At 39.6% G+C, this 24,676-nt stretch overlaps 6 protein-coding genes across 6 annotated transcripts; all 6 read left to right on the top strand.

Annotated features, from left to right (window-relative positions):
• The first annotated feature begins 1,601 nt into the window (after positions 1-1,601).
• LOC120959817 (pickpocket protein 11-like) lies at positions 1,602-2,224 on the top strand. Its single transcript, XM_049608982.1, has one exon. The coding sequence runs from the start codon at positions 1,616-1,618 to the stop codon at positions 2,222-2,224; it is 609 nt and encodes a 202-aa protein (XP_049464939.1). The 5' UTR covers positions 1,602-1,615.
• Positions 2,225-2,813: 589 nt separating this feature from the next.
• Positions 2,814-5,291, top strand: LOC120956243 (pickpocket protein 28-like). Its single transcript, XM_040377617.2, has 5 exons — positions 2,814-3,525; positions 3,598-3,855; positions 3,919-4,336; positions 4,399-4,943; positions 5,006-5,291. Exons 1-5 carry the CDS (start codon positions 3,356-3,358, stop codon positions 5,289-5,291), a joined length of 1,677 nt encoding a protein of 558 aa, XP_040233551.2. The 5' UTR covers positions 2,814-3,355.
• A 1,029-nt stretch (positions 5,292-6,320) lies between these two features.
• Positions 6,321-8,594, top strand: LOC120956242 (pickpocket protein 28-like). The gene is made up of 5 exons (XM_049608981.1): positions 6,321-6,627; positions 6,705-7,062; positions 7,143-7,448; positions 7,513-8,051; positions 8,123-8,594. The coding sequence occupies exons 1-5, from the start codon at positions 6,503-6,505 to the stop codon at positions 8,391-8,393; spliced, it is 1,599 nt and encodes a 532-aa protein (XP_049464938.1). The 5' UTR covers positions 6,321-6,502; the 3' UTR covers positions 8,394-8,594.
• Positions 8,595-9,068: 474 nt separating this feature from the next.
• On the top strand, positions 9,069-11,355 carry LOC120957613 (pickpocket protein 28-like). The gene is made up of 4 exons (XM_040379902.2): positions 9,069-9,193; positions 9,265-9,522; positions 9,590-10,007; positions 10,079-11,355. The coding sequence occupies exons 1-4, from the start codon at positions 9,069-9,071 to the stop codon at positions 10,799-10,801; spliced, it is 1,524 nt and encodes a 507-aa protein (XP_040235836.2). The 3' UTR covers positions 10,802-11,355.
• Positions 11,356-15,251: 3,896 nt separating this feature from the next.
• LOC120956239 (pickpocket protein 28-like) lies at positions 15,252-17,546 on the top strand. The gene is made up of 3 exons (XM_049608980.1): positions 15,252-15,976; positions 16,057-16,504; positions 16,547-17,546. Exons 1-3 carry the CDS (start codon positions 15,750-15,752, stop codon positions 17,348-17,350), a joined length of 1,479 nt encoding a protein of 492 aa, XP_049464937.1. The 5' UTR covers positions 15,252-15,749; the 3' UTR covers positions 17,351-17,546.
• A 3,118-nt stretch (positions 17,547-20,664) lies between these two features.
• LOC120956238 (pickpocket protein 28-like) lies at positions 20,665-22,642 on the top strand. Its single transcript, XM_049608979.1, has 4 exons — positions 20,665-20,952; positions 21,030-21,287; positions 21,354-21,771; positions 21,842-22,642. The coding sequence occupies exons 1-4, from the start codon at positions 20,828-20,830 to the stop codon at positions 22,640-22,642; spliced, it is 1,602 nt and encodes a 533-aa protein (XP_049464936.1). The 5' UTR covers positions 20,665-20,827.
• Positions 22,643-24,676: the final 2,034 nt, after the last annotated feature.

Genomic DNA, 24,676 nt, shown 5'->3' with positions numbered 1-24,676 from the left:
ATTTCTCCATAAGATATTTTAACAATATCTTATTGTTTGTGGTGATTTTGTTAACAATTTCATCACTGTTGCTTTGAATAATATGTTCAGGCAACGATGATTGTAGAATAAATATTGACAAAATAAACAAAACTCCTGTCTTTTAGGGATAACTTCAACGCATAACAATCAAATTGTATCCTGAGCTAGCAAAAACGATTTGTGGACAGTGAGTACATTTCAGTACATAAACGAAGCCCATGAACAGTGACATCAAGTTCATTAAAGTGTCGATGACGCGATGGAGGATATTACAATAGCCGGGCCCGCAGAAAGGTTGTATGTACCTTTTACACGGGCTCACCCCTAAGGTCATACCAAACAGCTCATAACGAACTACTGTGCTTTAGGGAAAGAAAAAATCAATATAAACTCCCTATACAAGCTAAAACATTCTATATCTCTCGACGGATTTGGTGGCACTGTAACAGCTGATATGCCACTCCCAGCAATGTCCACACTACAGGTCACGACACTAACCGGTAGCCGTGTCATCGTTATTACCCAAGCAACCCAAACATCGGCCAACTTTAGTTTAGTTTGCTAGCTGCTAGTGAGTTGGTCAGAAGTGGTTTGACCAAAATGAAAACCCCTACGAAGCGAAAATCGAGCATCAAAGTTGGTGCATTGTTTGAAGAGTACTGTTCCGAAAGTTCAGTCCATGGTGTGCGGTTTTTTGTCGGCACCCAGAGAGGTGCTTGTGTAAAGTATGTAAAACAACAAAACGCTGTAAAATTAAAACACTTGTTTTGTAACAAAATGGTCCTTTTTTCCTTCTGCTCTCTTTTCTCCTGCTCCCAGACTAATCTGGGTGAGCGTTTTCATTCTTTCGCTTGCCGGGTGTGGCATGATGATTCAACAGGCGTACAACAAATGGGACCGAACGCCCGTCATCGTGACACTGTCGGAGGTGCCCACGCCGGTGTGGGATATGGACTTCCCTGCGATTACAATCTGCCCGGAGATAAAGGTGCTAAATACAAAGTACAACTTTACGCAAGAATTTGAAGCCCTCCAGAGTCAGTGGTATCAGGGAAAAGGAAGCTCCAATCGAACGATCACCATTACTGATGAAAGGTGGTTTTTCACATGTATTTCAATTCCGATGGAAAAAAAACTAATCATTCCTATTGATGTTGCATCATCAGCATTGGAAAGATGAAAGCCATCATGCATCACTGCTCGGGTATTTACAAGTACGAAGGCAACTTTATGTTTAACTTCAACCACGTGCCCGAACCCAACCTGGTCGACTTTCTAAAGGACGTTGCGCTCGACCGGCGGGGCGTATTTACCATGTGCAGCTCGACCAGTGACGCTCGCTGCAACGACTACATGCAGGTGACACTTACGAACGAAGGCATCTGCTACTCGTTCAATATGATCTCGCAGGCGGAAATGTTTCACCCGGACGTGCTGCAGGACGAGTACCAATATCTGGAACCCTGGGATACGGACGGCGCGACGGTGGCAAAGGGCGAGCTTCTAAAAGTTGCCGGTTCCGGGTTGGATGCCTCGATCGGCTTCAACTTAATCCATTATCCACTCAAAATTGATACATCTTGTGTGGTGAGTAATGGTGAAACTATTCTCGGCAGTTTCATACCTACGAAATGCCGCAAATGCATGTCCCTCTTTTTCGGCACAGCGTGGCCGTGGCTACCGGGTACTTATACACGAGCCCACCGTCTATCCGGACCTTTCTAAGCGCAACATACGGCTGTCGCTATCGCAGACGCTTACCGTCGCGCTCAAGCCCAACATCATGATGACTTCGCCGGAGCTTTCGAAGTACAGTGCCCAGAAGCGCCAGTGTTACTTCGGACACGAGCATCCGCTGCGCTTCTTCCGACGGTACAACCAGGACAACTGTGAGCTCGAGTGCCTGACAAATTACACGCTGGCTCGGTGCGGTTGCGTCCACTTCTCGATGCCCCGGACGAACGGGACGCGTGTGTGCCGGTTTGAGGAGGAGCACTGTCCGTACGATGCACGTGGGGCACTGTTTATACGCAAACAGAACCGCACCGGTACGGATGATTACCTGCTGCGGTGCGATTGTTTGCCGGCCTGCTCGTCCGTACGGTTCGATCTGCAGATTACTCAAGACTCGCACACGGAAGAGCGTGAAGTGCGGACACGGTTTGAGACGTTGGAAGAGCTGCAGGCAAGGTTACAGATGTAAGTGAATTGGTTACCTTTTGGGTTATTTACATATTGTTGGCTGTTAAGGGGTGGGATAACGAATTTATGGTAATGTTTTGTGTGAGGTTTTGACATTCAATGTTTTAAAGTTAAATGTAGGTACAATGAGTGGGATGTAACTCTGTGGAATATGACTCTGTAGAATGTGATAAGACTTTCATTTTTAATTACGGCCTTTACTAAAATTGCCATTAGGAGGTTCAAGCTGTCAAAAATTGCTCTATTTTTTCAATTGAATACTGAAACTGAGTCAATCGATTAAATTTTTGAAGATAATTTCAAGGAATGAAGATTTGAAGGATATTCGCAGATCGAACATTTCAATATAAGCCTTCACTGCGGCCTATTTATCGTACTAATGTTGGTTGTATTCATTGATGATTCGTAAGCAGAAATTTCTCCTGTCACGTAGGAGAAACACTACATTGTCAGAGAAACGGTTCATCTCCTTGTTAATGGATTAAATCTTTCGAATATTTCAAGCATTTTAATCATCATTTTAACCTATTGATGTCAATCTATTTTGCTCTTTCTTTTTTGTTTTGAAATTCTATCTCTTTCAGTCCTGTATATTCGGTGCTCCAAGTTTACTTTCAAGACACTCATTTCATACCGGCCCAACGATCCGAGCTACATGGGCTGGTGGACTTTTTGGCGAATTGTGGTGGACTGTTGGGGCTGTTCATCGGCGTAAGCCTATTGAGCATAGTAGAAGCAATATACTACATCACCATTCGTCCTTTATCATTACGAAAGCAAAAACCGAATGATAAAGAACAAACAGAGCTTTGCTAATGGAACATTTTAATTCTTTAAAGTGCATGGAAAACCAGCAATCAATTTAAACTCTTTTCGCTTACACACAGCACAAACTTGATAGCAATCCTTTATATCTCTTTGTATGCAAATTTTAAATAATCGTTATTTTCAAAGTGTTGCACTCTCCGAACAACCGACAGCACAAGTGTAACTAGCACCAGAGTAAACCAATTACTACCTCGAGGCTTAATGCGACCATGTAAATGAGATTGTCAGGCATCAGGACAATGTTGTATATAATTCTTCGACAGTGCCAACCACTAGGACATTTTTGTCCGCAACAGTTAGTTTCATGCGAGGCATCTGTTGGTACGATTGTGTTTCCCTGTTTGTAGCGATGTCCAGGCTCTGTGAACGTTTGCAGCAATCCGTCAAGGAGGAAGTGTTCCGCGAGTACTGTGCTAATAGTTCCATCCACGGTGTACGTTACTTCGACCGCAATGAGCGAACGGTTTGTGAAAGGTGTGTCTGTAGTTTAGGTGGCATTGTGTCTCTCAGTTCTCATGAAGCTAGATCTAATTTATTTTTCCTTAGATTCTGGTGGCTAGTGGTGTTTCTACTCTCGATGTTGGGTTGTGGCGTGATGATACACAAGACGTACGTGAAATGGAATCAGGTTCCAATTATTGTTACTTTTTCCGAGAAAACTACCCCCGTTTGGGATATTCACTTCCCTGCTATAACAATCTGTCCCGAGACAAAGGTGTCCGCAGAAAAGCTTAACATCACTGCCGAAATGAACGCACTGACTGCAGCAGTTGAGCGTGGCAATGGGTCATCAGAAAGGGAATCGTTAGTATTCCATTGAAAACTATTAAAAGGTAACTCAATGAGTAAAATTGCTTTTTTTAACAGAGTTCCTCAACTAAAAGCTGTATCTCAACTATGCAACATGTTGTTTCAATTGGAATACCACTGGCTACATGAACTAAACGGGTCGGAGGACGATTTAGTGGGTACATTGAAAGACATGTCCTTACGACGAGATGAGACAGTCGTTATGTGTCAGTACGGCAATACGTACGACGCTTGTGAGGATCGCTTAACGGAAACGGTCACTGAAGAGGGTATATGCTACACCTTCAACATGATGTCTGAAAGAGAAATCTTTCGCAAAAGCTCTCTTCACAGCGACTACAATTATATGGAGGGGTGGTTCAATTCTATGGAGCATCAACCACTGGCCCCAGTATACGCTCGTGGTGCAGGATTGCACGATGGACTTACGCCCTACCTGAGGCACATGCAGGAGGATACGGACTACCTATGCACGGTACATATAGCCAACAATATCAATAACAATTAATATTTAAATTAATACATCCTGTCCTATAGGGATTTTCGCAAGGATATAAACTAATGATTCATGGTACGGATGAGTACCCACAGGTGTCTATGCGCAACATGCGTATACCATTCAGTCACGAGATCTCGATCGCTCTGAAACCTCAAATGATGGTCACTTCACAATCGGCCGCTGGCTTTAGTTGGGAGAAACGTCAATGCTTTTTCAATGACGAGCGACACCTTCGATTCTTTAAGCTCTACAATCAAGATAACTGCGAACTGGAATGTCTCTCCAACGTGACAAAAGCACTGTGTGGATGTGTGCGCTTTTCAATGCCTCGCTCGAACGACACAACGGTCTGCCCGCTGTCCATGTGGCAGTGTATGTACCGTGCGAAGTGGTTCTTACGTCCTAGTAACAATTCAAGACTGCCACCAAATGAAGAGTTTGAGATCACAAAAATAGTCAACAGCTGCAACTGTCTGCCAGCGTGCAGTTCGGTGTATTACGATGTGGAGACCACACAAACCTCGCTGGATATGGAAAAGTTTTTGCTTGCTACCAATGAATTAATGGGCGATGATTCAGACAAGTAAACATGTTTCCATGATGTGTTTATGATCTTGGTAACATTACATTACAATATTCTTTTAGATTTTTCATCACAACGATAGCGATCTACTTCAAGGAGTCGTACTTCATCACCTCGAAGCGATCGGAGCTGTACGGATGGGTTGACTTTCTGGCAAACTGTGGTGGACTGTTAGGCTTGTTTATGGGTGTAAGCATTTTGAGTCTGTTAGAGATTTGCTATTTCATTACGATTCGTCCATTTTCGTTAAGAAAAACTTTGTGGGAAAGGAGAAACAACAATTCTGATCTACTCACAACCAATAACGTTCAACATAGTATACCTCCTGTTGTTACAATTTCAGAATAATCGGAAGGTCGATTCTTCAGAAGCTAAATTGCTGATCATTGCCCTTTTTATTGAATTCATGTAATACTATATGGCGGATGCTATTAGACTCCAAATATTATCGTGCATTTAAAACCATTAAAAACAGTAATTTGGCAAAATAGTCTCCTCTGAATTATATGTTGGCAGTATGCACTGTACCTAATTACAGAATGACAGATCACCGAATGTCGAATATCATCAACGTCCCGTAGCGGTCCCTTGGTACAGTCGTCAACTCGTACGACTCAATAACATGCTCGTCATGGGTTCAAGCCTAGAATGGATCGCTCCCCCGTAGCAAGGATTGTATAGGTCGGGTATGTCCGCGAACGACATTACGCAAAATACGATAAGATCATGAACATCCCGAGCGATAGTCATGAAGTCTATTTTACTAGTTTTGTCCTTTTGGTCATAAAATATCATGAAATCAAACGGATGAATGAACTCTTGAGATGAATGAGATTCTATTTATCTATACATTGGTTATCCTTAGTAACAGTATTTCAAAAACATTGTTCTTGCTAATAAAAGTGCCCTATAACTTTCCTATGAATCTGTTTGTGCATGTGAAAATGTGCATCAAGGAATGTGTTTTATGATCCAGGAAGTAAGGTTACAGTATTTTTCAAAATCAAAAAAATAATGTACCATTTACCATCTTATTATGAAAACAATTTTTTTTAAACTTATTAAAGCTAGACGGCTGTTTTTTTTATTATAATTGAGAGCAAAATAATCATGTGGTGAAACCACATGTGGAAAAACTATGGTTAAGTCTATGGTAAAAGTAAGATGCAAAACTCCTTGTGTTTGTATAATTCCGCATAAAAAACCACGAATAATGCTATAAAATTTCATTCCTACGCTAAGCTTATATGTTATTCAAACAATAAAAAGAGTATGCTTGTAAATCCTTGCTTATAATATGTATGCAAATTATACGCATAACTAATTATCAACGAGAATGGTTTACCGTTAACAAGAAAGCGGTGTGCATTACTTACACATATCATGCGACTACAAAAAAAACTACTAATTGATGCCTTCGGAAGGCTAAACGCATACATAAATACACCATGATACGCAATCCTTCGACAGCACTAGTCATTCGGTCAGCAGCACCGTTTGCAGTCAGCCATATTCGGAGTTTGTGTGCTTGAGTGAACGTGTTTCTCTGTTGGCGACCGATGGCAAAACACAACAAACGATTGCGTCGATCCGTCCGGGTGGAAGTGTTCCGCGAGTACTGTGCCAACAGCTCCATCCACGGTGTACGTTACTTCAACCGTGATGAACGAACGGCTTGTGAACGGTTTGTCTCTGGCTTGCGTATAACTGCATCTCACAGACGCCTTAACGTCCAGGTGCTTCCATGTCCATTCCACACAGATTCTGGTGGCTAGTGGTCTTTCTGCTTTCGTTGCTGGGCTGTGGCGTGATGATACACAAGACGTACGAGAAATGGAATCAGGCTCCAATCATTGTTACCTTTTCGGAGAAACCCACTCCAGTTTGGGATATTCACTTCCCAGCTGTAACGATCTGTCCTGAGACGAAGGTTGCAGCGAGTAGTCTTAACTTCACAGCCGAAATCAATGTTCTTGCAAACGATACCCATTACGGTAACGAAGCATCGGAACGAAAATCTAGGTACGGCTCAAAAAGGAGAGTACTACTGTATGGCATTAAACTTCTCTCGGTTTCTTCTGCAGTAGTGTTGAACGAATTAAAGCCGCAGCGCAGCTGTGTAACATAATGTTCCATTCAAACTATGGTTGGTTGGACCAAGTCAAATGTTCGGAAGACAACATCGTTGATATGTTAAAGCGCCTGGCCTTACCATGGCGCACAACAGTTGCTTTATGTTATTACGGTACCGATTTCACGGAGTGTGAGAATCAGCTAAAAGTAACGCTCACCGAGGAGGGTATTTGCTACACGTTTAACATGCTGCCTGACAGGGAAATCTTTCGTAAAAATGCCATGCACACTGACTACATTTACACGCGGAATTGGTACATTTTTCCCGGATTTCAGCCACCTGCACCTTCGTACGCTCGAGATGCAGGATTGCATGCAGGTCTTACGTTATATTTGGCGCAAAAAAATGAGGACACAGATTATCTGTGCACGGTACGCACCAGCAGTCGTGAAGCTCTTTAAAAGATAAAACTTTGTAATTCCTTTCTTTTCATAGGGCTACTCGCAAGGATATAAACTAAAGATCCATAGTATAGATGAGTATCCGCATATGGCAAAACGCAACCTGCGCCTACCACTCGGACACGAGATCTCGATCGCTCTCAAGCCGCAAATGATCGTTACCTCTCCGTCGGCCGCTGACTATAGCTGGGAGAAGCGTCAGTGCTTCTTCAATCACGAGCGTCACCTTCGCTACTTCCAGATCTACAATCAGGAAAACTGTGAGCTAGAGTGCTTAACCAACGTGACGCGCGCAATGTGTGGATGTGTGCGCTTTTCGATGCCAAGATCAAACGACACAAAGGTCTGCACACTTTCAATGTGGCATTGTATGTACCGCTCAAAGTGGTTCTTACGCCCGATTCCCGGTCTTAAGCGACAACCTCACAGAGTGATTCTTGAAATGGTGAAAAACTGCAACTGTCTGCCAGCGTGCAGTTCGGTTTCTTACGACGTGGAAATGGCCCAAACTTCGCTCGATATGGAAAAGTTCCGACTGGCAAACAATGAGCTACCGCGCGATCATTTGGACAAGTATAAAACATGTTATCGCGAAAGTATTGAAAAAAGTTTACATATGTAGTATCACTGTGTCCTTTCTGCAGGTTTACCATCACAACACTAGCGATCTACTTCAAGGAGTCGTACTTTATCTCTTCGAAGCGATCGGAGCTGTACGGATGGGTAGACTTTCTGGCGAACTGTGGTGGACTGTTAGGTTTGTTCATGGGTGTGAGCATTCTTAGTTTGTTGGAGATATGTTACTTCATTACGATTCGACCATTTTCGGTTAGAAGTAGAATAGCAAGTGCTGAAAAGCGCAAATCGAACGAAGTCCAGAATGCCATGCTTCCAGTTATCTGCAAACCTGAGTAGATGTTTACGTCGTCGGAATATGTTCATCAATTACACAATCTGGTGTAGAATTCAGCAGCTAAAACGCAGTAGCAAGGAATTGATTTGGTTTTCCTTACGTCTGGTGATTAATATTATGTCCAGCTAGTCAATATATATTGATAGCAGCATCAAATAGAGAGATTTAACAAATCGTTAGTTTAATATTGAACTTATTTTCTGCATCCTTCGTTCCATAAAGACGTAATTTCATCAATAAACACCATTTATTAAATCTATTATTAGTAATCGATAGATCATACTCAAATGCTTTAAACAATAACAATTCACAACGTTACAAATAACATTCAAACACAAATCAAGCGACAATGTTTGAGGAGTAGCACATGAACTAATGCATTACTTAAACAAAGAAACCATTTCCCTCTCGTATTGCTACCGATTATTATGCAAATTTCATGCATATTAACCATCAATTAAGGGGACTTGGTACGAGAGCATTCAAAGAAAAAGAAAGCTTTATGGTTATTACTTACCTGCGTCATAGTGCTTCTGCTAATTACATGCTACATATATGGGAGTGACGTGGCAGGCAAATTGTTCTCCCAGTTCTAGCCATTAAGTTCGTTGAATCCTTTGCAACTAGTCCCTTCTGAAGCATCTGTTCGTGCAAGTGTGTTTGCCTGTTCATAAAGGATGTCAAAACACGGTAAACGGTTGCGTCGATCTGTCCGGGAGGAAGTGTTTCGCGAGTACTGTGCCAATAGTTCCATCCATGGTGTACGATACTTTGACCGTGATGAACGAACGGCCTGTGAAAGGTTTGTTCAGTTTGCATAGCATTGTATGCATTAATGCTTCTTCAAGTTCATCCTCATACACTTTTTCCTAGATTCTGGTGGCTAGTGGTCTTTCTTCTCTCTATGCTGGGCTGTTGCGTGATGATATACAAGACGTATGTGAAATGGAACCAAACTCCAATCATTGTTACCTTTTCGGAGAAAACCACTCCGGTTTGGGACATTCACTTCCCAGCCATAACGATCTGTCCCGAAACGAAGGTGCCAGCCAATAAGCTTAACTTCACAGCCGAAATGAACGCACTGTTGGAGGATTACCACGACAACAACGCAACATCCGACCGAGAATCGTGAGTAATTCTATGCGATGCTATAACACGTTCACGCATTTATACTTTATCGTTCTTTTAACATTAGAATCGATCAACTGAAAGCCGTCGCTCAGCTTTGCAACATAATATTTCACTCCGATAATAAATTGCTGCAGTATGTTAATGGTACGGAGGACGACGTGGTAGGCATGTTGAAAAACCTGTCCTTGTCACGCCACAATACGCTTGGGTTGTGTCAGTACAGTAACCAGTACATGCTCTGTGCCGAGCATTTGAAGGAGACGCTCACCGAGGAGGGTTTCTGTTACACCTTCAATATGATGCCGGAAAAGGACATCTTTCGTAAAAGTTCGCTCCACACGGAGTACACATACACGGAGAGTTGGTTTCCTATTTCCGATACCGTGACATTGGCACCACTGTACGCACGAGGTGCAGGTCTGCATGCCGGGCTTTTAGTGTATCTCAAGCAAGCGAAGGAAGATGTGGACTACATGTGCACGGTATACCATACAGATGTCATATTAGATTCAGTACGGTGAAAAATGACTCGTCTTGCTCTTCTGTTCCCTAGGGTTTCTCGCAAGGATACAAAGTAATGATTCACGATCCGACCGAGTATCCGCAGGTGTCGATGCGCAACATGCGCATTCCCTATGGTCACGAGATCTCGATCGCGTTGAAGCCTCAAATGATCGTCACTTCCCAATCGGCCGCTGACTTTAGCTGGAAAAAGCGTCAATGCTTCTTCAATCACGAGCGTTACCTTCGATACTTTTACATTTACAACCAGGACAACTGTGAACTTGAATGCTTGACCAACGTGACGCTGGCAATGTGTGGATGTGTTCGCTTTTCAATGCCAAGGTCAAAAGATATGAAGGTTTGCCCGCTTTCCATGTGGAAATGTATGTACGATGCTAAATGGTTCATGCACCCAACTGATGATCTTGCTAGCTCACGCAACCAAAAGATCAAAGCCATTGTCAATAGATGTAACTGCTTGCCAGCCTGCAGCTCCTTAACGTATGACGTGGAAACCACACAAACCATGCTCGATGTGGAAAAGTTTCTGCAAGTAAACCATGAGTATAATAAGTCAGACAAGTTTTATATTACAACGATAGCGATCTACTTCAAGGAGTCGTACTTCATCACCTCGAAGCGATCGGAGCTGTACGGATGGATAGACTTTCTTGCAAATTGTGGTGGGCTATTAGGGCTATTCATGGGTGTGAGCATTCTTAGTCTGTTGGAGATATGTTACTTCATTACGATTCGACCATTTACGGTATGAAGTACTGTGAAGCCTATTACAAACGAAGTCCATTATGTCATGTATCCTTTTAATACCAAATCTGAATAGGTTTTAGGTTGGATTTTAGAATTGAAATGCTATAAATGAATGGATATGCTATATTTGGCATGGATTTATACTCTGAAAATTTTGTTGATACATCTTACATAAGAATTCATTTGTCAGTATTCAATCTATCTTCCACTGAGAAGAGTTATCAAAATATGTAAGTACTTGGAGTAACTCGATAGACATACATGATCGAATGCAGTACTCGAATTCAGATTGCCACATCATATAAATACTACTCCTATACCATACTTTGATTAGATTATTGTTATCGTTCACAATGCTTAATTACAATGATGTTTAGTGTTTTTTTTTGCGTTAGACTGTACCCGTGCTGTGTAATATATTGATGTACCATAACAAGGAAAAGTGAAGATTATGACCCTCTCGAAGAATTCATTATTGATTGATTGAAGCATCGAGCCAAGAGCCAACTCGCGATTGAAACAAATCCTTAACTCAAGGATTCTTAATTAAATCATAAAGTCACTGTTTCCAATTGAGAAATTATATTTTTATTGTATTGAAGCAAATTAGCAGAATTAATTTTATTCATATTATCGATAAGATAGACATACCAATCTCTGTCACTTTGTTAGCCTTAAGACTTTCAGTATTAATACTTGAGGCATATCACTCAGCGAAAAATGCTAAACTAATTCTTAATAATAGCTACCTATCTCGTCTCAAATAATAAGCATAAATACAGCAAGAAACACCATTGATAGAATCTAGCCGTAGTAATCGACAGAGTACACACTAGCGCTTACAAGCCATGATCCGAGAACAGTCTAACATTCAAGTCATGAATTTTGACGACTATTTCATGCTAGTGTATGAAATTTTCCATCCCTGTTATTATTTATTGATGCGTGTTATGCAAATTTTATGCATATGTAATCATGAACTAGCACTACACTACATAATCTCATGGTGCAATGAGATACATTCAAAGAGGCAGCAAAAAGGAAGGTTATTACTAACACACAACTTGATGCTACTCTATATTAATTATTACCTATAACAACCTTGTGATTGAGATTTCTTAGCCAGCTCTAGCCTTTAAGTCAGTTGAATCCTTCGCAACTAGTTCCATCTGAATCATCTGCTGTGCCAACAGCTCCATCCACGGTGCACGTTACTTCGATCGTGATGAACGAACGACCTGTGAAAGGTGTGTCTGTAGTTAACGTTAACTCTCAATTTTTATTAAGCTTGAACTTAATTCGCCTTTCCCTAGATTTTGGTGGCTGGTGGTCTTTCTACTCTCTATGTTGGGCTGTGGCGTGATGATGTACAAGACGTATGTGAAATGGAATCAAACTCCAATCATTGTTACTTTTTCGGAGAAAACCACACCGGTTTAGGACATTCACTTCCCAGCCATAGCGATCTGTCCCGAGACGAAAGCGCAATCAGATAAACTTAACTTCACAACCGAAATGAGCGCACTTTTCTACGACTATCTTGCCGGGACATCACATCGGAAGTCGTAAGTAACTCTACTGAATGCCAGATCATGCCTGGGCGTTGACTACCCTTAAAGCGTGTTTTTTTGTTGTTGTTTCGCACTAGAATTACTCAAATGAAAGCAATTTCTCACCTATGTAAATCGCTGTTTCACTCAAATAATGATTTTCTGAAGAACTATGTATAACGATACGGAGGACGTGCGGAAAAATTTGTCTCCTTTTCGCCACGGTACATTTGGGTTTTGCCAGTATAATAACCAGTACAAACTCTGTGACGAGCAAATGAAGGAGACGTTCACCGAGGAGGGTTTGTGTTACACCTTCAATTTGATGCCCGAAGAAGACAACTTACGCAAAAGCTCACTCCACACGTAATATACATATACAGATAAAAAGACTTTTTTCCGGATAACAAGTTATTGACACCACTGTACGCACGAGGTGCAGGACTGCATGTCGAATTTCCACTGCTTCTGAGGCAATTTAAGAAGGATGTGGACGGTATACCTTAAAACTTGGTTTTCATATCAGCGTAGTTAGATGACTTAATTCCTACATATCGCGTCATTCAGTACGTTTTAAGATTGGGGATTGCATCTCTAGTGAATTTAGCAGGGTCTCTGGTGTTCCTCAAGGCAGGATATTAGGGCCTCTATTATTTAATCTCTTCATTAATGACATTGTTTACGCTATACCTGATTGCCCGGTTCTACTATACGCAGATGACCTTATAATGTACTTTCCTGTGCGTAGTTCTAATGACTGTCTCCGATTGCAAGGCTTTCTTTCTGTTTTTAATAATTGGTGTTCCTTAAACTGTTTGTCTCTCAACGTCAGTAAGTGCTCGGTTATTTCGTTTACTCGTGCGAGAACTCCTTTATGTTTTAATTATGTTCTTTCTGACACTGTATTGCCGCGATCTGAAACTGTTAGGGACTTAGGCATTATATTAGACACGAAACTTTGTTGAGACAAACAATTTGACGACGTTATTGCTAGGGCTAACAGGACTCTCGGACACATAATTAGAAGTAGCAAAATGTTTCATGACCCTCTCTGCTTAAAATCACTTTACTGTTGCCTTGTTCGTCCGTTGATTGAGTACGCTTCAGTTGCTTGGTTTCCGAAGCAAGTTACTAGAATTGAGAGTTACTAGCTATTAAGCGGCTTCCGTGGAGACATAACGACGTGCTACCAGCTTATCATACGAGGTGTCAGTTGTTAGGGCTTGAAACTCTGGAAAAGAGAAGAATGGTTGCCCAAGGAATGTTTATATTTAAAGAAATGTACATTTTTAAGTCCCTACTAGACCTTTAAGAACTCGACAATTTTTAATAACTGATTTTCGTTATCGTCTTTTCTGTGCTAGGGATCCGTTGTTATTGATGTCCAAGAGTTTTAATCTATTTTCAAATTTTATAGAACTGTCCTTTAGTGTACCGAAATGTTCTAGTGTCATACGAGATTGCATTACGTCTAATTTTAGGAACACTTAGTTTATAAGACATTAGTTTTAATTATGTATGTAGGCCATGGAGGCTCGATACTTTAATAATAAATAAATCAATAAATACCATACATAAGTCAACAGGATCTGGTTGAACTCTATAGTTATATAATTATTCATTCACTTCTGTTCCATAGGTATTCTCGCAAGGGTACATGCTTATGATTCACGATCAAGGTGAGTACCCGCAGGTGTCGATACGCAACATGCGCGTACCCTTTGGTCACGAGATCTCGATCGCACTCAAGCCTCAAATGATGATCACTTCCCAATCGGCTGCCGATTTTAGCTGGGAGAAGCGTCAGTGCTTCTTCAATCACGAGCGTCATCTTCGATACTTTAAGATCTACAACCAGGAAAACTGCGAACTAGAATGCTTAACCAACGTGATGCAGGCAATGTGTGGATGTGTTCGCTTTTCAATGCCAAGATCGAACGAAACGAAGATTTGCCCATTGTCGAAGTGAGAATGTATGCACGAAGACAAATGGTTCCTGCATCAAGTTGAAGATATTGCACGTCCGATCAAAAAAGGGATTAAAACGATGGTTATGGTTAATCTTGGCATTGAAAAATGCCTGCTATTGCAATGTATAATATTACATTTTTTATATAATGTCCTTAAATCATCTAAAAATCATTACTTCATTGGCGTTTAATAAAATGTTAAAGCCATTAATTCAAATTGAAAGATGCCCTCAGTCTTCCATTGTCGCAAGTGTGGAGCATTCCTGTTAGTCATTTTACATGTGTTAAATTTGATTTGATCAATCTCTCACATCTTTAATTCATGACATTCTGTGACGACTTTCTGGCTGTTGTTGTAGTTCGGTTTGCTCTTAGAGATGTGGAGTGTTTGAGCTACACTCGTCTATTTTCTGCCAATTCTTGTCCGGTTAATGTGCATCGACTTTATGGGACATACGGCGTTCCTTAAAGAAATTTCTGCGGCATACCACATCAAATAAACGTTAAAATCAATAAACTAAATGACGAATCATAATGCCAGCTTGATATGCTACAGCTTTAAGTTCGACCAATACGTAACAACCAATCATACAACCAAACCAACCAAACAATAAAATTCAATAATGAACTAAAGAAATAAAATTATCAAGCACATTCAAAGTTGGGACCTAGAGCTCTCTCTATTTCTGCAAATTTCATGCCTAGTAATAATCCTGAATGTCAATATAAAACGAACAAGCACTATGTTTTATCAACGTACAATGTATATGTTAGTAGATAAGTTATTGGTAGATATTGTAGTCTACTGAAGTGTACACATAATATAACGATCGAATATAACAAGCACATGCAAGTTTTTTTTTTACCAAGACCGTACATTTTATAAAGCCACAAGGAGCAATTTCCCTTTCTTGGTGGTGTTGTTTAATGCTTGTTATGCAAATTGTATGCATATGTAATCATCAACTAGCTTAATCTGCTGTGAAAGAGTTGCAAGAGAAGAAAAAGCTTGTAGTCATTACTTACGCGCCTCAGGTAGTTACTGTGTATTAATTGCAACCTGGGAGCGTTAAAAATACACAGGAGGACATCGTTGTAAAGAACTAGATGCCTTTTCTAATCATTCGGTCAGTTTCTATCCACCACAACTAGTTCCTTCTGAATCTTCTGCTCGTTCGGGTGTGTTTCCCTTCGTTCAGCAACAATGCCAACGTCCCGTAGACGTTTGCGACGATCCGTCCGGGAGGAAGTGTTCCGTGAGTACTGTACCAACAGCTCCATCCACGGTGTACGTTACTTCGATCGTGATGAACGAACGACCTGTGAAAGGTGTGTCTGTAGTTTCTGCAGGATTGTGTATTTCGATGTTCAGCAAGCTTGATCTTATTCCTTTTATCATAGATTCTGGTGGCTAGTGGTCTTTTTACTTTCTATGTTGGGCTGTTGCGTGATGATATACAAGACGTACGTAAAATGGAACCAAACTCCAATCATTGTTACCTTTTCTGAGAAAACCACTCCGGTTTGGGACATTCACTTCCCAGCCATAACGATCTGTCCCGAAACGAAGGTGCCAGCCAATAAGCTTAACTTCACAGCCGAAATGAACGCACTGCTGGAAGATTACAATTACATTAACGGAACATCCGACCGGGAGTCGTAAGTGATTCTATCCAATGCTATATCAAATATGCGTAAATTTCCAAAGGTAAAGAGTTTTTGCTCTCGTTTATCACTAGCATCGATCAGTTGAAAGCCGTCGCTCAGCTGTGCAACACGATGTTTCATTCAAAATATAACTTGTTGCAGTACCAAAACGATTTGGATGAGGACGTCGTTGGCATGCTGAAAAACCTGTCCTTGTCACGCCACGGTACACTTGGATTGTGTCAGTACTGCAACCAGTACATGCTCTGTGGAAAACATCTGAAGAGGACGCTCACCGAGGAGGGTTTGTGTTATACCTTCAATATGATGCCGGAAGAGGACATCTTTCGTAAAAGCTCACTCCACACGGACTATACGTACACGGAGAGTTGGTTCTCTTTTTCGGAACATGAACCACTGTATGCACGAGGTGCAGGATTGCATGCCGGGCTTACATTGTTCATGCGACAAATCAAGGAAGATGTGGATTACATGTGCACGGTATACCATACAGACGGCAGATGCCATGCACACTGCATCAAAAAATAAATAAAGACTAATCCCTTACCTCCCTTTCCATAGGGATTCTCTCAAGGATACAAGCTTATGATCCATGATCCAGGCGAGTATCCGCAGGTGTCGGGCCGCAACATGCGCATACCCTTTGGTCACGAGATCTCGATCGCGTTGAAGCCTCAAATGATGATAACTTCCCAATCGGCCGCCGATTTTAGCTGGGAGAAGCGTCAGTGCTTCTTCAATCACGAGCGTCATCTTCGATACTTTAAGATCTACAACCAGGAAAACTGCGAACTAGAATGCTTGACCAACGTGACGCAGGCAATGTGTGGATGTGTTCGCTTTTCAATGCCAAGATCAAACGACATGAAAGTTTGTCCATTATCGATGTTTCACTGTATGTCTGATGTCAAATGGATTGTGTATGACATTGACAATCCTGATCGTCCAGTCAACGAAAACATCACAGCAATGGTCGACAGATGTAACTGCTTGCCAGCCTGCAGCTCAATATCTTATGATGTAGAAACTACACAAACCACGCTCGATGTGGAAAAGTTTATGCGCGTCAACCATGTGTATGATAGGTCGGACAAGTTTTATATTACAACGATAGCGATCTACTTCAAGGAGTCGTACTTCATCACCTCAAAGCGATCGGAGCTGTACGGATGGGTAGACTTTCTGGCGAACTGTGGTGGTCTGTTAGGCCTCTTCATGGGTGTGAGCATTTTGAGTTTGTTGGAGATGTGTTACTTTATTACGATTCGACCATTTTCGGTTAGAAGTAGGATTACCAGTGTTGAAAAGCGTGATACAAACGAAGTCCAGAATGTCATGCTTCCCGTTATCATCAAGAGTGAATAGCCAGTTGTAGGTTGAATTGTTTATGATATATTACTATTTTTTAATGTTATATAGTATAACGTCGATTTTTCGGGCAGCTCGGGACTGGGTGATTTATGGATTTTAACGGATAATAGCTCAAAAACTATCAAATTGATGTTAAAATTATAAATTTCACTGGTTAGACTATCCATTCACCTTGAATTAATCGATTAATTATTAGTACAATAGTATTTTTATCAATAATTATAGGTTTTACATCGGTTCATGAACAAAAATAAAGCTCGAAAATATCACTATACGCTAGATAATTGCAAAGAAATATTGTTTACCAACTTGAATATCGCTGATGAGAATACCAGATAATTGACGTTCTATTGTAGTGTAATAAGTTGGGAAGATAGTTACGGTCGCCATGTAATGTGATGAGCGTACATACGGTACAACTGATCAACGCGTACCATCGCGGTAGGTTAGTGTTTCGCTGACATGTGTCGAGGTAGAATAACACTTTGTTCGAAGCGGACTTTTCGACACTTGATCGTCCAGGCGATCATAGAAACCTTTAGGAGGTTTCTCTTACTGGAAACGTTGGAGTTTAGAGGCCTTACTTTGGGAAGGGGGACATAACTAAACTCTTTAAATGAGAAGTCGATAGATGTTGGATGGGCATAGTCCTATCCTGACAGTCCGAACGAATCTGACCATGGTCGGAATTGGTTATATTTATACTCGGGGTTTCGTACATTTGGTTTTGGAATGTGTTTTTGTCCTAATTAAATGTTATTGTTATTGGTAACAATTTATAAATTGAAATGGTGTGGGGTGTTTGTCGATGTGTGTCTATGCTTCGGTTTTACTGTATTGCGAAAGAAGGTTTCAACTATTATTGCTAAAGAATGGATGTTTTCGTCGCTGAGCTAATGACTTACTATGCGTTCTCTGTTCACCTAGTTTGCCTGCAGTAACGCCTGATTTGCTTATTATGCGTCTTTCGGGTGTTTTCAATAAGTGTGTCACAATTGTTTTTATATGAACGGTGGGGCCTGAATTCTTCCGGTTGCTTTGTTATGGTGTGATCTGATTTGCTGAGTGTGTTATATTGAATGTGTTGCAATGGTGTGGTTTTCCAAAGTGTGTTACAATGAGTCTATAGATGATAGTGTGATTTATTATAAGTTCTGTTTAGCAGATATGCTACAGTAGTATGATATATGTCAATAGCTTTCATATCATTCTACACAGATCGTTACAGACGACAAATTGGAGAGCTAGATGTCAAGTGAATATATTTACCACCAAGAATTACCTCCTTGAAATGTGTAGACATGGAGAACAAATACCTTAATCGAATGAATAACTATAACTTTGGTTACCGCTTTATATAAATATTGTTATTATGCAATTATTTGCTTTGGTTGTCGTAACATGTACTGAATTAGCTCTCCATGTCTCCATCCAATTTACTGAAGCATTGAGTTTACAGTCTACTCACGATCGATCAAAATTACTAGTTCAAAATTACTAAAGTAAGACAATTGATCACATATTCAAACTTAAAGGCGGTCAGTGTTGAAATGATGATGATGATGACCCCTCCACCTTCCCCTTCAAAGGTTCGAGAAGGACGAAATTATCTTAAAGATATTTAGGTATAAAAAATGAAAGTAATATTTCTACATAACACTCGAGTGGATGATTGAGTGTTTTCGACCCACTAATGAATCCGATAAGCTGCCCCTAAGTCCTATCACCTTACAATCAGTGGGTCTAAACCCCAAAGTCCACTATACGCGCGCGTGTCTCGAATCTTTGAAGACTCTCATTATTTTTTTAAATTTTATTTTAAATTATCTTATTTTTTCATAATAGCTGTTAAACAAAAACAAATTAAAAAATACACCATCATCATCAAGTAGATAAATGCGGTTATGATTAAATACTATTACATAATACAAAAAACAAGCACTTCTAGAAGTATACATTTTACATTACACTATACTACTATACTAAAACACTGCACGACCACATTACTAAATAACCTGCTTCACGTACAGTGCACTTTCCTTTTTAAAATTACCCAGACTTGTGGCGTTAACAACTTCTCTTGGCATCGAATTATACATTCGAATTCCCTTATAGTATAAGGAGTTCTGAGCTCTTAATGAAAGGTAGCTTGGTGTTCTCGGTTCATTTGATCTACGAGTATGGTAACGATGAACATCCGTCTCTAGAGCTATTTGTTCCCCGTTACCAAGATATCTGGTAACATTCCATTCAATTTTTTTTTCAATATGATCCTAGAGTATTACTCTTTGCACATATTCTTACCGGCATTACAAATACTTATCTAATACATGTAAATACCACATTACTAATTCAGCCAGTACTGATTAAGGCTCATAAACTACCTCACGAATTCACGACTAAACTCTACAAGCAGACAGCTACGGACGCCTTTGTAGCGGTCTATGAGAACATCGATGGTGAAGTGGGTGGTGGGAGGAAAAAAATATCAGACTAGGATTACATTCCTTAACTATGTAACTATGTAACTTAAGTAACAACAGCAAATATTTAGATTCTGCTAAAAAATCGTTGTTGAGCTAACTGTGCCGCTTTAGTTTAATCGGATCAGTTTTGAATCGTTATTCACAAAATTAATAAAGTTCTCATGGCAATTTCAAAATAATTTTTGAAAATCTTTTTACATACTTTGGTTTCTATTTTCAAAACAATCATTACAGGAGAAAAACAATTTTTTTTGTTAATTTTTTTATATTTAATGAAAGATATTTTGATAATTACTCGTAAAGAACTTATAAAACCTTAAAATAAGTTATAAAAACACTTTTTAAAAATCGTTCAAAAATGTATTTCTTTAAAACCTTTCTAGAATATGTTATTTATATTTTTGAACAATTTTTAAATGGGTTTGTTAGCACATAAAACCTGTTTTCGAAGTGTCTTTATAGTTATGGTACGACCAAAATATTGTTTTTTCATAGGTCGTGTAAAAACGTGTAAAAAAAATGAAAAAAATATACGAAGATGTAAAAAGTATTCTGCACAACTCATACATTCACTGTTTTTTTCTATCTCTTATGGATTTTTCGCAAATCGCGAAAAACAACTGTCCATATAGTTGTGGTAGGCGCTGTACACTAAAGCACATTGAAGCTTAGAACCAACAATGGTCAAGCGTATTAAGCCACAAGGAATAATGCCCCTCTCTTGATACTGTTTCTTAACGCTTGTTATGCAAATTTCATGCATATGTAATAATCATCTAACATAATATGTTGTCAAAGCGTTCAAAATGAAAAAAAAAAAAACAAATTGCTTGCCCGCTTCATATTGCTACTGTTTATTAATTGCTACCTAGGAGCACTAAGTGTACGCATGCCAGTTCTAACCATTCGGTCAGTTGAATCCTTCACAACTAGTTCCTTCTGAATCATCTGCTCGTTCGGGCGTGTTTCGCTTCGTTCAGCAACAATGCCAACGTTGAGCGGGCGTTTGCGTCAATCCGTCCGAGTGCAAGTGTTCCGCGAGTACTGTGCCAACAGCTCCATTCACGGTGTACGTTACTTCGATCGTGATGAACGTACGGCCTGTGAAAGGTTTGTCTGTAGTTTACGTAGGATTGTGTCTCTCAATTTTTATCAAGCTTGATCCAAATTCGCTTTTTTTCGCGCAGATTCTGGTGGCTGGTGGTCTTTCTTCTCTCTATGCTGGGCTGTTGCGTGATGATATACAAGGCGTACGTGAAATGGAACCAAACTCCAATCATTGTTACCTTTTCGGAGAAAACCACTCCGGTTTGGGATATTCATTTTCCTTCCATTACTATCTGTCCCGAGACAAAGGTATACGCAAGGACGCTTAACCTCACTGCTGAAATGGAAATATTGTTGAAGGATTACAATGACAACAACGGCACATCTGACCGGGAGTCGTGAGTAATTTCAAAATATGTACTTTTCCATAGGTAAAGATTTTTTTTTCTCTCGTTTATCACTAGCATCGAACAGTTGAAAGCCGTCGCACAGCTGTGCAACACGATGTTTCACTTCAAATATGACTTTTTGCAGTACCTAAATGGTACTAAGGACAATGTCATTTTCATGATGAAGAAGCTGTCTTTGTCACGCCACGATACACTTGGGTTTTGCCAATACAGTAACCAATACATGCTCTGTGCCGAGCATTTGAAGGAGACGCTCACCGACGAGGGTTTCTGTTACACCTTCAATGTGATGCCGGAAGAGGACATCTTTCGCAAAAGCTCACTCCACACGGACTATACGTACACGGAGAGTTGGTTCTCTATCTCGGAACATGAATCACTGGCACCACTGTACGCCCGTGGTGCAGGATTGCATGCTGGACTTTTACTATATCTAAAGCAAGCAAAGGAAGACGTGGACTACATGTGCACGGTATAGCACAGAAACGCGAAATATCAATTCCAGAAATAAATATAGTTTTTTCTCAATATTCTTTCTGTAGGGGTTCTCGCAAGGGTACAAGCTTATGATCCATGATCCGGGCGAGTACCCGCAGGTGTCGATGCGCAACATGCGCATACCGTTTGGTCACGAGATCTCGATCGCGCTCAAGCCTCAAATGATGATCACCTCTCAATCGGCTGCCGATTTTAGCTGGGAGAAGCGTCAGTGCTTCTTCAATCACGAGCGTCATCTTCGATACTTTAAGATCTACAACCAAGAAAACTGCGAACTAGAATGCTTGACAAACGTGACGCAGGCAATGTGTGGGTGTGTTCGTTTTTCAATGCCACGATCAAACGACACGAAAGTTTGCCCATTGTCGATGTTTCATTGCATGTCCGATGCCAAATGGATTGTGTATGACATTGACGATCCTGATCGTCCAGTCAACGAAAAGATCACGGCAATGGTCAACAGATGTAACTGTTTGCCAGCATGTAGCTCAATATCTTACGACGTGGAAACTACGCAAAGTAAGCTGGATCTGGAAAAGTTTCTGCACGTTAACCATGTGTATGAATCAGACAAGTTTTATATTACAACGATAGCGATTTACTTCAAGGAGACGTACTTCATCACCTCGAAACGATCGGAGCTGTACGGATGGGTAGACTTTCTGGCAAACTGTGGTGGACTGTTAGGCTTGTTCATGGGTGTGAGCATTCTTAGTCTGTTGGAGATATGTTATTTCATTACGATTCGACCATTTACAGTGAGGAAGAGATTAGGTAGGTTGGATCAGCACAAAGCAAATGAAGTCCACAATTCACTGCTGGCCGTTGTTACTAAAACTGAATAGCTAAGTAACAACTTGAGTTCAATGTTTTCTGCATTCGATGAGTAAAGGAACAAGAGCTTATGCATTATTTAAACTTGACAATTCCGTACATTATGCAATTCACTTTTGTAGGCACAACAGAATACACTCATCTCATCATTTTATTATTATTATTATTATTATTATTATTATTATTATTATTATTATTATTATTATTATTAGTATTATTATTATAATTATTATTATTATTATTATTATTATTATTATTATTATTATTATTATTATTATTATTATTATTATTCTTATTATTAGTTTTATTATTATTTTTATTATTATTATTATTATTAGTATTATTATTTTTTTATTATTATTATTACTACTACTTTTATTATTATTCTAATTATTCTAATTATTATTAATATTTTTCATAAAATTATTATTATTGTTAGATTTATTTATTCAATACAGTTACACAGCTTTCTTAGGCTTAAGCTACAATAGCTTAAATAAAAATAACAAAAAATATACATGCTACCAGCAAACAGGACTGCGTAAAAATGTTTTCATCATAAACTTAACCCTATTCCCGGCAACCGGCTACCCGGGTAGCCAAATCAATTTTGATTGCTAATTTCTCTGATTCTAGGAATCCGATTGATTTGAAATTCGGATTATGTGTGTAATCCACAGCCATCTTTCACTGGAATTTTTCGTAGATGTTTTTGAGTATTATTAACCTGATTTTTAGATTTAAATTTTCCAATACCCCTATTCCAGGCAACTGGGCTACCCGTGTAGCCAGCGACTTTGGAAGCTTATAACTTTTGAATGCGCAATCCAATATCGATGCAATATTGGGATGAAAATTAAACAAACTAATGGAGTTTCTATCACTGTTCATAGATTGGTTCAACTCGCTACCGTTTTTTAATTATAGCTTTTCAAAGTTGACAGGATTTTTTTGAAAAAAAAAAATGTAAAAAATACTTTTTCAGTACTTTTCAAAATTTTCACAGCAAAATGACTCTAGTAGTTTGGAGAACTATATGTTGCACGTCTCTTATAAATTTTGCAGAGTTTTTTTTACTAGGAATTAAAAATATAAAGGAGTTTCCATTTGAATAAAAACCGTTACGTTATGATCGATGCTGGTAGAAAGACACCAACATCAAATGAATTTCACACTCAATGTTTAAATTCAGTCTCTTTACAATGTAAGATCAACATGAGTTACTAACAGAGACCATTTTATGAAGTTTTAGATTTTGTCGCAGATGTGCATTTTACAAAGTTATTATGACAGGTGTGATGTAGCGGTTATTTTTAATATCAAAACTCCTTTAACTTTTTTATGGCTAATCGAAAAATTCTAAAAAAAATATAAAAAAACGTGCAACATACAATTCTCCAAACTTCTAGAGTCATTTTGCTGTAAAAATTTTGTAAAGTACTGAAAAAGTATTTATTAAATTTTGTATTTTTTTTTAATCCTGTCAAGAGCTATAACTAAAAAACGGTAGTGAGTTGAACCAATCTATGCACAGTTATAGAAACTGCATTATTTTGTTGAATTTTTATCAGAATATTTCATCGATATTGGATTGCGCATAAGCTTCCAAAGTTGCTGGATACCTGGGTAGCCCGGTTGCCTGGAATATGATGTTTTTTTTGGTTGCCAGTGACAGGGTGTAACTGAACTCGACTTGAATTCCTAAAGACCAGGGGACATTGCCCGTAATCGCTAGTGTAATGTTTATTTTCACTATCTCATCTGGCAGCGGCTGGTGGAAGCTTTTTTAGGTCATCGAGGGAATGGTCATGCCGGATCTCAAAATTATGTAGATTTTCCATCGTTTTTTGTCATGAAAATGGAAGTAATGCGTGCAGGACATGTGCATCTACCTTTTACAAAAAATTTCTCGCTCGAATGAAGTAAATAACATGGAAAAATAACATATTTCCTGAAGCGGCTGTAAATTGTTTAGCAAAATGCTTTGGTCAGCCGCCACCTGATGCGCTAGTGAAAATCGAAATTACACTAGCGAGTACGGACAA

The sequence above is a fragment of the Anopheles coluzzii genome, chromosome 3 (genome assembly GCF_943734685.1).
Source record: "Anopheles coluzzii chromosome 3, AcolN3, whole genome shotgun sequence".
Classification (NCBI taxonomy): Eukaryota; Metazoa; Arthropoda; class Insecta; order Diptera; family Culicidae; genus Anopheles; species Anopheles coluzzii.
Note: the sequence above shows the minus strand (reverse complement) of the source record. Positions and strands in the feature narration are given on the sequence as shown.

Bases quoted from the DNA above. Each gene is read 5' to 3' on its own strand.
- LOC120957613 (XM_040379902.2), top strand. From the start codon at position 9,069: ATGTCAAAACACGGTAAACGGTTGCGTCGATCTGTCCGGGAGGAAGTG. The intron at 9,194-9,264 runs GTTTGTTCAGTT...ACTTTTTCCTAG, and splicing joins GAACGAACGGCCTGTGAAAG to ATTCTGGTGGCTAGTGGTCT. The intron at 9,523-9,589 runs GTGAGTAATTCT...TTTTAACATTAG, and splicing joins GCAACATCCGACCGAGAATC to AATCGATCAACTGAAAGCCG.
- LOC120959817 (XM_049608982.1), top strand. From the start codon at position 1,616: ATGGTGAAACTATTCTCGGCAGTTTCATACCTACGAAATGCCGCAAAT.
- LOC120956238 (XM_049608979.1), top strand. From the start codon at position 20,828: ATGCCAACGTTGAGCGGGCGTTTGCGTCAATCCGTCCGAGTGCAAGTG. The intron at 21,288-21,353 runs GTGAGTAATTTC...GTTTATCACTAG, and splicing joins GGCACATCTGACCGGGAGTC to CATCGAACAGTTGAAAGCCG. The intron at 21,772-21,841 runs GTATAGCACAGA...TTCTTTCTGTAG, and splicing joins ACGTGGACTACATGTGCACG to GGGTTCTCGCAAGGGTACAA.
- LOC120956242 (XM_049608981.1), top strand. From the start codon at position 6,503: ATGGCAAAACACAACAAACGATTGCGTCGATCCGTCCGGGTGGAAGTG. The intron at 7,063-7,142 runs GTAACATAATGT...GATATGTTAAAG, and splicing joins TAAAGCCGCAGCGCAGCTGT to CGCCTGGCCTTACCATGGCG. The intron at 7,449-7,512 runs GTACGCACCAGC...TTCTTTTCATAG, and splicing joins ACACAGATTATCTGTGCACG to GGCTACTCGCAAGGATATAA.
- LOC120956239 (XM_049608980.1), top strand. From the start codon at position 15,750: ATGTTGGGCTGTTGCGTGATGATATACAAGACGTACGTAAAATGGAAC. The intron at 15,977-16,056 runs GTAAGTGATTCT...GTTTATCACTAG, and splicing joins GGAACATCCGACCGGGAGTC to CATCGATCAGTTGAAAGCCG. The intron at 16,505-16,546 runs AAAAAATAAATA...CCCTTTCCATAG, and splicing joins GATGCCATGCACACTGCATC to GGATTCTCTCAAGGATACAA.
- LOC120956243 (XM_040377617.2), top strand. From the start codon at position 3,356: ATGCGAGGCATCTGTTGGTACGATTGTGTTTCCCTGTTTGTAGCGATG. The intron at 3,526-3,597 runs GTGTGTCTGTAG...ATTTTTCCTTAG, and splicing joins GAGCGAACGGTTTGTGAAAG to ATTCTGGTGGCTAGTGGTGT. The intron at 3,856-3,918 runs GTTAGTATTCCA...TTTTTTTAACAG, and splicing joins GGGTCATCAGAAAGGGAATC to AGTTCCTCAACTAAAAGCTG.